This window comes from Bradysia coprophila, unplaced genomic scaffold, assembly GCF_014529535.1.
Source record: "Bradysia coprophila strain Holo2 unplaced genomic scaffold, BU_Bcop_v1 contig_358, whole genome shotgun sequence".
NCBI lineage: Eukaryota > Metazoa > Arthropoda > Insecta > Diptera > Sciaridae > Bradysia > Bradysia coprophila.
The window spans coordinates 1,872,554-1,886,598 of record NW_023503616.1 but is presented as its reverse complement, the minus strand read 5'-3'; the positions used below and the strand labels follow the sequence as shown (position 1 = coordinate 1,886,598).

Below are 14,045 nucleotides of genomic sequence, written 5' to 3'. Positions count from 1 at the left end.
AGTATATGTAATGTATGTAATTTGAAATGTATTCCACATTTAACATCTATTAAATCGCGCTAAAAGTTTGTGAAGTTCGGGATAAGAGCTTATGAAAATGTGGAAACACTGAAAATTAGAACAGCGCTCAATCCGTAACAATGTGAATTTGCGAGATGAACGGGATTGATTGTTGAAATTAATACTCTATACCAAATAAACCGCATTTTCAGATTACAAACAAAGTCAATTAAATCGCGGCCCATAAGTTATAATTTCACCAAATTGTTCAGCACCAGTTGAAGAAAAAATGCGACAAGCGAAAATTAAGGTGTTGTGTAACACAATGTTAGCGTTTAATTAGCTTCTTTATCAATTACGAAAATATTCAGAAAAGTGTTTTGTGTTGAATGTATAAAGACGGTAATTTTCATTGTGGATTTAAAGGACGCTACAAAATTTTCCATTATCATTTTCTTCAGTTGAAACTTCGAGACGTCCAATTAAAATAAAGTGAGGAAAAAAAAACCGTATAATAATAATGAACGCTCCACTGTAGTCAAATTTGCATTTCATTTAAACCATTATTCTGCAACGACGAACGACGACAAGGAGTGCGTATTTTTTCCAATTCAAATTTATGTTCGGACCACTAATGTTTATTTTACGACTGTTTTATCTGTTTAAGCAAAATTACTTTTCAACATTTTTAATACAACATTCACCATACCACCCATACACATGCAATTTTCTCGCATCGAAAATAATTGCGAAAAATAAATGATGTCATTAAAAATAAAGTCGTTATGAGTAATCTCTTCTCGTAATTTCCGTTCGGTAAGCTTTTCCCTTATTTGAATACCAGCAACCGAATGAAATTTCCATAATAAAATAATTAAATAACCCAGCGAAATGAAGGAATAAGAGAAGAAAAAAAAATGTTTAGAGAAAATTACCTTTCCGACAAATGTAATCGCCAGGTGAAAATAGCACAGGCCTTAATCTTAGCACCAATTCACATAGGAAACCAGCTTCAGTATTCTGGAATATTTCTACACGTTTCAGTGTATCTAAATGGACGTTAATAGCTATTTCAGCCTGTAAATAAATAGAAAAATAAGAAGAAAAAAATGTTAGAAAACATTATAGCAACAACAACAAAAAATGCGCAAACACTTATATTCAATATCCACTTGACACTTTTGCTAAGTTTTTAAACTTAAAACATTGAAGTTTTCTCAATTCTATTTATTTATAAGAGATCTCTCCCTGTGTCTCTCTAAAGCATACACCACGTATAAATATATATTGATTTGATCAATTATTTCTGCAATAGTTGACGAACGTTGTATTATCATTTTATAAGCAGCTATCGACAAATAATGGCAATGAATTGTTTATGGCATTCGACCTAAGTTTTGTTCTCGTTGTTTTCGCTGAATTCTCGCCATTTGAACTAGCAAACGAAATTAGAGAAATCAAAGAAACGGAGAGAAACAGCAGTAACAGCTTAGATAAGCGAATGGGATTTCTTTACGTTGGTAACGCAGTAGATCTATATTTAGGATTCCAGTAGATAAGATTGAAAAATACAATTCTGGTAGCGCTTCTAAAAAACGTTTTCACAGGAAAGCTTCATTTGCTTTTTCTTAAGTGACCGAGGGTGGATAAATGTGATAAATAGATATTCAATCAGTTGGTAGAGCCAAACGCGATCGCTGATCATACTCATGCTCACAATTTTGGAAAATGACCTCTGTAGGGTGTAATCGAAAGCAGACGTGTTAACCATCAGGTCGTTGAGTTGTTCATAAATTACTGTCACGGAATTAAAATCCATTACTTATGTGCAGTTCATTCCTCATGATGTAACGTACATAGAAGTTACGATTTCATATAGTGGAGCTGGAGGTCCATCTTCATACAAAAGGTCATTTTATCGTGCATTTGATCGCTTTACCATCGATAAAGATTGAAATTCTGAGCATTTTTGGATATGGTGCCCAAAATTTCCGCCCAACTTGCTCCTCTGACCCCCCTTCAAAGTTTTCGATGTAGAGATAATTTTGATGAATTTCTGTGAAGCAACTATTAAAGCTACATAGGCAATATGGGGCTCAAATGAAAGCTGAAGGTTCAAATTTTTTTTAGTGGAAAAAAATTTCCAGAATTTTCAGTTTTTCCGGCAGTTTTTCCGATTTTAGGAAAAATTGACATTTTGAATTTAAGGTTAAAGTTAAATGATTTTTAAAATTTGTTCTAAAAGGTATTTTCATTTGAGCCCCCATATTGCCTCTGTAGCTTTAATAGTTGCTTGACAGAAATTCATCAAAATTACCTAAATTATCGAAAACTTTGAAGGTGGATCAGAGGAGGAAGTGGGGCGGAAATTTTGGGCACCATATCCAAAAATGCTCAGAATTTCAATCTTTATCGATGGTAAAAGTTTCGTGCTTTTATCATCAAATGCACGATAAAATCGGTTTGAACCTCCACTAATAAGACTTTTACCCGGGTCAGTACGCTCAGACACATGATGAAGCGTACGTAGCGTATGCGAGTGCTTTACATACGAACCCAGTAAATAAAACTTTTTTTAGAATCACCGAAAGCTACATAAAGAAATGAAACATAAGTTTGGTATTGAAGGCTTACAATGGGGAAATACAGTTTTATGGTTCGCTAACAATATAATTTGGAAAAAGTTTTACCATTTAATGTAAACTATCGTAGCGTAGTCAAACCTTCGGACGAATATGTTATTCTAAAAGTAGCATGTAACAATGTTTCGAAAATAATTCCTTCACCGCCTATTTCATGTCAAGAATTCCCAAGGCCTGACAAAGGATAAATAAAATAAAATCAAATGCTTTAAAACTAAAAGCCTGTACGGGACGCAGAACAATTTTAGGACGAACGAAAATGTTTTCTACATTTCGGATTTGTCGCAACAGAGTTGAAATGGAATACGACTATAATTTGTTTACCTTTAATTTATCAGGAAGACATGATACTGCTTTTTCTTCATCCGAACATTTTTGTGTCAGCCATAAATAGTCGAACCATTTGATTACTTTAACTTGCAGATGATTTGGTACTCGTCTCATGCGCATATATGTTTTGACACCATCGAGTTTTGCTGAAAAAGATAAATGATAATTGTGAATCATTAAGACAGTAAATATCAAACTGGCATACAATACGAATGAATACTGTAATTTACGAAAGGTATTTTGTAAACTTTTGCACAAAGTTCACCCCAAAATTATTTCTTTGTTCAACCAAATTCTTTTTCTGTAAATATAATTCGAATGAATTCTATTCATATCACTTGGTATAGACGTAATTGCGCAGTAAGGTGCGTTGAATAGTTACGAAAAAAACATACCTTTTTGAAGGTACCAGAAACTTTGCAACAAGTTTTCGTAATTGGTATGGTTGGAACGTATGTACGTTGGATGCAGAGTTTCGATTTACATCTACAAAAATATAAGTAACTTCGATAGTAGCTCTAGCACAAACATAAAGTATACTTAAAGCCCTAAATTATTGCTTGTTGCACGAATCAATTGTAAGGTTAAATAATTTCAAGAAATAAATTACAATTTTAATCATGTCGGCAAATGAGATGTTGATTTTTGATTTTGATTCAATTATAAATGTGGAGTGGGATGGAGTTTCAGCAATAAACATACGAACCATTTCCATCAATTTGCCACCAATTTAAAATTTTGTTTATTGTTTTAGCAATAATTTGCAGGTGTTTCCGATTCTGTTCGGGTGCATACAACGGAATAATTTCATTAAGCATTCAACCCAAATAAAGTCGAATAAGTAGAGTAAAATGGAAGTGTCATTGCCCTTGCTAGCCTGAAAGATATATTTGTCGGATATATCTCTACCCGAGCTTAATTCGAGGTCATATCTTTCGGGCGTGTTTTCTTATCCTATTCAAAATATGAACAAAGTAATTGGAAGAAAAGGAGAAGAAAAATCTTTATCTCCGCTCCTTTTTCATAAACAACGAAACTCATCAGCACTTTTGAATCGTTTTGTTGTTGTTTAGCGCGAATAGTTTATTCAATGTAATTAATTAAAATAAGTGCCGTTGTCATGCTGATAAATGATATTTCTCATACCCTTGCCAATGCTATGGCAGCACACATATTCTTGTTATTCAGCCAAGCCTAGCCGTAACCATATCTATTTAATCCATATAAATATCCATATCACACACAATAATACCACCCCCGCAGATCGGTCGCAGTCACTTTTGTTGTTCTTTTTTTTTGTGTGTGTATGCTCCCAATGATGAATATTTTATTTTGTGTTATTTGAACCAAAAGAGACGATGATCCATCTCTTGGAGCGCACTGGCGGGAATGTGTAATATGTACATCAAAATGATGAAGCTAATTTCATAATGTTCAACTCATATTAATTAAGATAAATGCGGCGACACATCGCTTATTTCATTTTGTGGAAAATATGTTTATTGTTCGGTTTTTCAGAGCATTAAGCAAAAGCATGTTGAACGGATGTTTTGCATTTTTATTTATGGGAAGCAATTATTCAGTATTAGTATTGGGATTATTTGAATAGTATTTGTTGTATCGTCGATTTAGTTTCATTTCGATTTTTTTTTATTTTTGGTCATCTTTTTTGCTGGACAGAAGTGAAAGCGAAATGAAGGAGCTGTGTTGGATATTATGGTAATTGATGGCACTTAAATAAATGTGGTGCAATTTATTATTCAATAAAAATATGTGGATACTGGTCTATGAAAACTGAAAACGAAAATATAGACTGAACTTTGTGATTCAAAAATTCTCCAAAATTATCGTTGTCGTATGTTATGTTAGATGAAATGAATGATGTCGTACATTATATGAGTATGCTCTGGTGGTAAAATACGTTATCACCTTACACATTCACCATTCACTCATAGCATTTTCTGTTTGTATATAGCATATTAACACTAACTTCCAATATACACATTCAACACCAATTTTATGGAATGAACTAAAATCATTTTATAGTTGAATGTAATTGTCATCATGAATCATATAAATCTCAAAGTACCCGCCATATCACTCCCAAGTTACGATTCAGGCCCAATGAAAAATTTAACGTTTTTCAGATTGTTTTAGCGCTCATACCTCGAATTCTACCTTTAATTGATAATCATTTCCATCGTAAAATTATGAATTTTTCATTTCTCGTTTTACAACTTTTCCGTAAAGCAATTTCTGTTTCCGTCATTGTGTTTAAGATCTAAAAAAAATTATATAAATTGAATGTATGTATACCATCACCACCACCACCACAGCGTTTACAGCTTCACGTGAAAAATAATAAATCTTTAATGATGTCGTTAAAAAGTGTTCACAAGAATTGATATTGTGCCTCGCTTGTGTTATATTTGTACAGTATACCGAAACGGTTTTGGAACACATGATATATTTCCGTTTTGAGTACGTCGAACAAAAGTACCACACAACGAAATTTAATTAAAATTCTTGGAAAAGTTTTCAACTGTTAAATGAAACTAACATCATCCACTGTACTCTATTCTAATTTCGTTTTCCGTCATTTGGTTGTGCACAGAACAAAAAAAAAAAATTCAAAATGTCATTCCCACAAAATCAAGTATAAGTTCCGCTAATTCTTCATTGCTCCACAAAAAACGTAACCATGTGGAACGAACAAATTTCCCTTCATTTATTATTCAGCGTACACTAAAAAAGAAGTATCCACCGAACACTCGAAGTATACATTTGCATTCGGTTCTTTAAATTTTTTACACCTTGCCCCCATTTTTTTTCCACAGTAAAGTGCTCTTCTTACTACAATGAATCGCTACACACATATGCTTTAGTCGAAACTGTGGTATACTATTCATTCCCACCCCGTGCTAAAATCTATGTGTATAAATGTTTTGCAACTAACAGGTGAAAAAGATTTATAGCGACCATGCGAACATATTCAACATAGTCTATATGCACTCAACGTCGACATTTATAAATTATGTTACCTACGTAAGCATACCTTACGGTGGCAATTTTACTGACCCGTAAGATGGCTTAACAATTTTTCTTTTGGGTACATTGAGGCACCAATATTTCTATGATTTAAATTTCAATAAAAAAGCTTTAAAGGACACATAATGGCTACGTATCTGCGAGAAATAATATACTCATGAAAAATCATCTTACTTAATTGATCCGTTTAAATTTCATTAACGGAATAAACTTTCCCAAGTGTAGAAATTCCAAATGGACCAACTTAAATTTGTTGTAGGGGATGTGATACAATTGTTGATTGAAATTTATTAGATCCACCATATGACTTTTTAGCGTTATAAGGGTTTCGGTTTGTAGTATAGAAAAAAATGCGAAAACATTGCAACGCTGGCTGCAACTGAAGGAATTTAGAATTTCAAAACTTGTACATTTTTATACACCGAATAATATGCAATAAAACACGAACAATTTATGATTTATGCTGCATATGAGCGTAATATTTCATATATTTCATGGAGCAATTTCCTTAAATGGCAAGAACATTTTCAGAAATACTTCCGATTCTTTAACACCTGGAGGAGAGAATTTCTATTAAAGCAGCAAACACACAAGTGCTTGCGATAAATATCATACATAAACCAGCAAACAATGTAATTGTTATAAACAACCCTTTCGATTGAGTTTAGGATAAGAAATTTTCAAATTGATTGTATTCAAAACTTTTAGAATGTGTCAGTTGTAATAGATTCGAATTGTTTTATGGACTCTGATGGAAGTAATACAACAGCCTCAATTTCGTTTGGAAATTATTTTTGTGTTGACGGTTTATTCGGGCTTATTATTGAATAAAATCTTCCAACCACAGACTGGCAAAAATGATTCAAAAGGATTACTTGCATTGTTTTTCGAATGCCAGACGTGGCACGTGGATAATTAGTTTGTGAAATTATTCGTAAAAACTGATGTATACAAACTTTTAATCTGATACGGATAAATATTTGTATAGCACCTGCTCCAGCAAATCTTTTCGCTAACGAAAAATTACTGCAGCAGATAACATTAAAAGATACAGTGTGCTCAGAGCCCACGTGCTTTATCTTCCCGCAACGGTGTGAGGATGGAGATTGTTGTTGTAAGATGAAAAGCATTTGTTGTTTTGTGGTGCTACATGGTCCCTATCGAGGACGAGAGTATAACCATAGTATATATCTCAACCATCTTACAAAATCCAAGACAATATCGAAATTGAGGTATTGAAGCCCAATGAAGAATGCAATTAAAAATATAATTTTTGTTGGAAGGTATGGCGTTGCTGACAAGTCACTTTTTATAATTTTCAACCCGATCTTTCAACAATTTAAAAAAAATAATCATTTTTTAGTGAAACCGAATTCGTTCAGTTTGGTACCGATTTCGACTTCCTACGATGTGTGAAGCTCAGATATATACACAATGTCTACCCTCGTCTAGCTCTGAATAATAAAAGTCGTAGAACAAAATGTTTGGTACCTTCAAAAATCTTCATCCGTGTACCGATGGGGGACGATCCATATTGGAACTTTAATATTTAGAGTTGACTTCAGCAGTATTAAATTGTTCAGTACTGAAAACATCCCACTTAAAGTATGTACGAGGTTCCAAATTATTGCCACGACCAGCAGCGATTCGCCACTCACAAACTCAAAAACTTAGAATCAGGTAATCTACTATTGTGTAGTGGTTCAACGAATCACGACTCGCATTACTTCAAGCTTTGCTGAATTTAGAAAATTGGGTTTTCCATTCCATTGAAGCATGCTTCCAACAAAATTGGCTAGATATGGATCTTAGCACTCAAATATGATAGAAAAAAAAACTTCAATTCTATCATTAAAAGCTTAGTAATAAATTTTCACATGTCACAATGGAATTAAAGTATTTTACATTTTAAAAGCATTTGCTAGTTTCGATTGAAACTAATCAGGATTATCTTTTGTTTTCTGTATAAAGGCGATATTAAAACCCGAGGATATATCCATTCGGGGGTGTTTGCATAAAGCTAAAAAAAAAAATCAAATTAAAATTTGAATAAACTTTTTCAATTCCGGTTAATCAACATTTTTTATTTGCAATGACACAGAAAAAAAGCGAACGTCCATATATACCAAATGGTGACCATTCACATCGATTTCAATTGATATTGATGGAAGGTGTTTTACATTTTGTATTTTGCATTGTTCATTCAGTCATAGTGTTTTTTGAGGTATATATTAAAAGTTAGTAGCTCGAAAGAGATCAGTACATTTGCTTCTAACCATTTGAGGTATATGATGAGACTATTCTTCCTATACATATCGATAACTAACAATTTGCATTTTACACGGAAAAAAATACAATTATTCAAACCAAATTTAATTATTTGTTACAAATATTTATATATTCGTGTCAAATATTTATAGTAAATAATTGTTACATTTTTTTTCAGCTTACGTTTTATACGAAGGAGGTTTTTTGATTTGAGAATATTATGTTATTTTACGATGTTTCGTAAAGGCTTGCTTCTAACGAAACATCGTAAAATAAAAGCAAGGCCCATTTTATTGAATTTTTATTAATTCCAAATTCCCTAAAAATAGGCCCTGATCAAAAGTTTAAATTGTCGAATGTGTTTTTGAATTTGAAGACACTTTATAAATTGACAAAGTTTTCAATCGAATCAGCGTAGCTGAATGTTTCAAATGAAACGGCAAATTATCGAACAGAACGCCCGGGTTCGATCCCCGGACGTGGCAATTTATCTTTCTCTTTTCAAATCTTGTTTTCAAAATGCGTATTCATAATATTCTACAATCGCTAAACCGAACTGGTGTGCATACGTTATTTTGCACCAGCTGGTCACATACAATTCCAAATGGGACCAGCTGGTGCAAAATAACGTATGCACACCAGTTCGGTTTAGCGATTGTAGCTAAAAAAAAACATCCAAAATATTTTATAAAAATCTTTTACTTCATTTGTTTAAAAGCTATATATGAGGATAGCTAGAGATCATTCACTATTTTTGTCATTTACGTCGATAACAGATGACTAGTGATTCCTTTGAGTTTTGTGAGGAGGGATTCTTCTGAAAAACAGAAGACCGAAATCGGACGCATTTTCTATTGGAACTTTTCTATACGTGCCCAATAAGGTATTCGACCTCAGAACCCAAAACCACTTTCAAAAAAGTTCTTCGAAGCTTGTGTGGCTAGTGTGAGGCGATCAAAAACCGAAAACTTGCGCTTTTCTTACAAAAATTTCTCCAGTTACATGAGCCGCACATGGTCGTGTGGGGTGTCATTAGAAAGGTAGTTGCGTGTACTTCCGGGGCAAATAGGGTATTACTGGGTTTACAATTCAATCACACTGACACATGTACAGTTGAAGTTTTCAACCGTAAAAAGACTGAAACCTTACACTTTTCTTATAGAAATTTTTCGAAGAAGTAGTTTTGGATTCTGGGGTCGAATACCTTACTGGGCACATATAAGAAATTCCAATAGGAACTGCGTTCGATTTCGGTCTTCTGTTTGTCAGAAGAATCCTTCGAGGGTATTTGGTTTTAAATAAATAATAGTATTGCAATATAGACACCGATATGGAAATAATATCATAAAATAATTTAGAAAACATCTTTCTAACCAAAATTTGGAAATTATATTTTAATAATTTTTTATGTGTAAAATCATAACATTTCATACTTTATTATAAAGACGTCGATTCACTAAAGTTTCTGCAATTTCCGCAAAATTAAGTTTCATATTTGAAATTAATGCCAATAAAAAGTCTCCTTAAATCCTATTTCATTTGATATATTCCAATGTAATTGCATTTACATGTTTATTTATTATCGAATCTGCAACAGTAATAGGAATAATAAACTCAATTTCCATCTTCGTAATTCGGAGTGAATTCAAACGATGCTACACGCTACCCATGCTACTCCACATCATATAGATTACTAACATATATACACATAAACGAATTCGAACAATTTCTTCATTTTATTCTTATTCTCCCAATAACAGAGATCATACGTCATAGAGGAATACAGTATGCCAAATTTCTAGTGTTTTCCATGCCTTACCGTATATATACATGTCAATTGTATGTATGAGTAAAAATGGCATAATACAAACACCATCACCGCTTTGAATGTCCTTCCTCTCATTTGGGACGGCATTGCTATTATGGTTGATGTTAAGCTCTTGGTTCATAATATATATATGTATATTGATGTATAGTATACGTACGTCATACGTAAGCATTTCCCATTTATTTTATATATATACAGAGGCAATATACATGTACATACAACTCCGGTCTATATATCCGCATACCTCACAGCGTAACCCACTTCCCCGAGTTCTAAAAATAGCATAGTTGTCGCATCAAAACGGTCGATATCGTTTTTCACGAGCTATATTTAGAACATGTACCATTCCACAAAAACAGCTTCCACATCCCCTATAACCATTGTGAAAATTGTATACTTTGTTGTATATATGGGTGTGCTGTGCAGTGCACAGCAGATTTAAATTTATTTTCCTGTTCACCATTTATAACATCAGAACGAGCTCGTTCAATGTAAATGCACTTTAGGTTTGTTTTTCTACTTTTTCCTTCGAATATATACTCCTCTTAACTCAATTTTTTCTATCGACATTTTTGTTTATTTCGATCGAACAACCGTACTTTGATGGATGTGTTCTTGTACATTGTACATGCTACGTGTTTATGTTTGTACAGAAATACATTATTTGGCATGTCCCTACTTTATATGTATACGCTCTTGATTCAAACTGAGGTTATTCGGATTTGTTCGGGGGGATTTGTTCTTAAACACTTGGGGATAAATTGTATAATGTTTAATACACCCAAAGCCACATATTTCATTCTATGGAATATTCAAAATTGTGTATTCGGAAGACCATTAAAATGTAATCATCTGTGGAACCAATGAATTGGATGACAAACAATGGAGAATTTGTTCGAAAACTGTTTTATAAATGCGTTAGGCAGCTGAGAGAATTTTATGTTTTTAGATATTCGGTCTTTATATTAAGGATATCAATGAATTTAGAACAGCTTTGTGTGTCGCTGTAATAACTTTTGCAACAGCATTGGTTTTATATCCAATTAATTCCATCGGATAGATGAAAATGTCAAAGGGATGATTCTGACAAAGGGCATAAGTTATTGTTATGAATTTAATTAGCATTAATAATTTACGTAATGAATTTGAAAACGATTCGACCTCGCATTCGACTTTTCTTTCGTCTTTTTAATATTCTTAAGATAACATAAAACTTTGCTGGTAAGTTGGTTTTATATTCTATTTGTATGCACGAAGAACCCTAATAAATGACTCTGAATTCAAACTGCATCCGAGTGAGAAAAGTTCTACTTAGAGTTTAGGTAGGTGAATAATGAAATAATTCGCTGTGAACGCTTTTCAAGATTGAAATGTTAAAGAACAGCTTTGAAATCACAATTGTTTAGTATAGTCTCATGTTTGATTTACTGAACAAACGTGGAACGCTTCATTGCAAAAGAATTGTTGCTCAATCCCCGTCAGTTGACGATGGTTTTAAGTCACACAAAAATGAACTTACTGTAGCATGAATGCTATGCGGATAGTTTTCCGTCGGTTAATCGACCAGCTAAGTGTATAACCTCTCAAATAATCTGACAGGATTCGAGGTCTATATTTTAGTGGAGAACGGTTTCGACGAAGAACCAACAATAAATCTTTAAAATGTATAACAAAATCCAGATTCCCTTATTTATTATCCACTCCTTGCTATTCATAACACATGCTCACATACATTCTTTAAGCAACTAGTCAACAACACAGCTATTTTCATTGAAGCTTAAAAAATATACGAAAAAAAAAGTCAGATACAAGTTCAAATTGAATTGATTTTCTTTATAGCAACAGGGTGTTCAAATGGATTGTCAAAAACACAAAATTAATAGCCAAGTTCGTTGTCGAATCCCCAAATCTAAAATAATGTATTTTTTCTTTGATCAAATCAATGAACCCATCAAATATTGTGTCCACTTGCTCAAAAAAAAAATCCGAAAATATATCTTTTGTACGTACTAAGCGTAACTGAAATAACAAACGAAACATAATGTTTCTTTTCCAAAGAATTGAGGATAGATATTTGAAATAAAATGTTTTTTTTTCTTCTCTTCTACAAATGGAATGATAGAAAAGTGTTTGAAATGGGAAAATCTTAGGAAATGGACAAGAAAATAAAACTGAATACTTTGCTCACATTTTTTCAGCAGTTCGATAACACATTTTACATTTAACAGAAAAATAGCAAGACTTGCTCTTATTCACGTTCAAGTTATGTAAATGTGCGTGACATCAATAGCGTAACGCCGTGGATGCTCATAATTGTACTTATATTTCTTTCGGATTAGCGAATTAATGAAAATCAATTATTTTGTGAGAGATTGATTCTTGAAATACTAGCACGAACATAGAAAATATTCGGAGGCTTAAAATATACAATGCAAATAATCCTCGGTAGCTCGTATCACTAAAGCCTCCAAATTTGACACTTGTCAATTCAGTGTTCATGCTAGTAGCAGTGCTGTGCTAGAACTTTAAATTGTATGTGTTAATGAAGACAGAAATATCTTAATTAAACAAGGTATGCTGCCCACTTTTATTGTAACCTAAGGAACATTGTATGCCACCTACAAATTCAAATTTGCCCACAAAGGAAAATTTAACAGAAATATACAAAGTACGCAAATTGCATACCAAAAAGTACGACGATTAGAATACTTTTCACTTTTTCCAATAAATTCTTACGATCAGACCGAGAGTTTCAAAGACCAGTTAATTATAAGTTGCCTTCAGGTATTTGTCATTGCATATTTTCATATAAATTTTTGAAATATTCCCCAAGGCAAGTCTAAATTATATTTTCATCCTGGAACAACATTCTCATTCTCACTTTTCGGCATTCAAACGGACTGCCTTTAGCATTCATACGGATTGCTTTCGGCATTCATATGGTTTATAGGCATTCGTACCGAGGGGAAACCGACTCAGTAATTGACTACACACCCTTAAAGGAATTACTGGAGCATCCAATAAATAATAGCAATTCAAGGAAATACTAGAAATTGATGGAATTACAAGGAATTGTCTGGAAATATAACAGAAATTTTTAGTATTTGAAAGTAATTGAGAGGAAATACGGATGAGTATGATGATCATAGAATCAGCCAATCCAAAAAAAAAAACTGGTACTTCTCACTCGCTGCACGTTTCGCGAATTTCGATCATGTCGATTTGGCTCGTTGAGCTTTTTTGAAACGCTAAAACGGAATCGGAATCTGATTACCGGTTTTGGTATTTAAAGTAAAAACTAAAAGAAAACACAGTTCAGTCACTGATTCATTTGTTCATAATATTTATTTGTATTTCCTTTCATTTGCTTTCAATTTCTATTATTTCCAGTCAATTCCTTGTAATTCCATCAATTTCTAGTATTTCCTTCAATTACGATTATTTGCCGGCTGCTCCGACAACTACGAAACTGCAGTAAATTAGACGATTTTGTTCATTTTCTTTACATTTGAAGGAAGAATAAGATCTAAGATAATTATCAAAATAAAGACAAATTTTAGGAAATATGTGGAAAATTGTTTCTAAAAAGTAGACAATGAATAGGAAATAATTGGAATTGAACAGCGAAACCGCCAAAACGGAATTAATCCAGTAATTAGAAATGGGTCCGGTAATTGGAGGAATTGGAATAATTTAGTACTTGACTAAGTCCTCCTCGATTCATACGGATTGCTTGCGAACTACTACAATATGTTGTGGTTACATTAGCAAAATATTCAGTTCGATTTTGTTATGTTTTTGGAATGTGAATTTTTGGTACTCCAGGATGGAAAATAGTTTACATAACTCGGATCAAAAAGCTTTAGTTTTCACCACCTTTTCGATCGTATAACATACTATATCTTTACGTTTATGACAAACAAAACAGA

The 14,045-nt window shown here is 32.9% G+C and overlaps 1 protein-coding gene across 5 annotated transcripts in view; it reads right to left on the bottom strand.

The window, feature by feature from the left end:
* LOC119081729 (cyclic nucleotide-gated cation channel alpha-3) overlaps positions 1-14,045 on the bottom strand; it is a 144,839-nt gene that overhangs the window by 19,150 nt on the left and 111,644 nt on the right. For all 5 annotated transcript variants that reach the window (XM_037190890.1, XM_037190891.1, XM_037190892.1 and 2 more), the window contains 2 exons: positions 2,967-3,118; positions 936-1,077 (listed from right to left, as the gene is read on the bottom strand). In XM_037190890.1, coding sequence (XP_037046785.1) covers positions 936-1,077; positions 2,967-3,118 — 294 coding nt within the window. The remainder of the gene's footprint in view (positions 1-935; positions 1,078-2,966; positions 3,119-14,045) is intronic.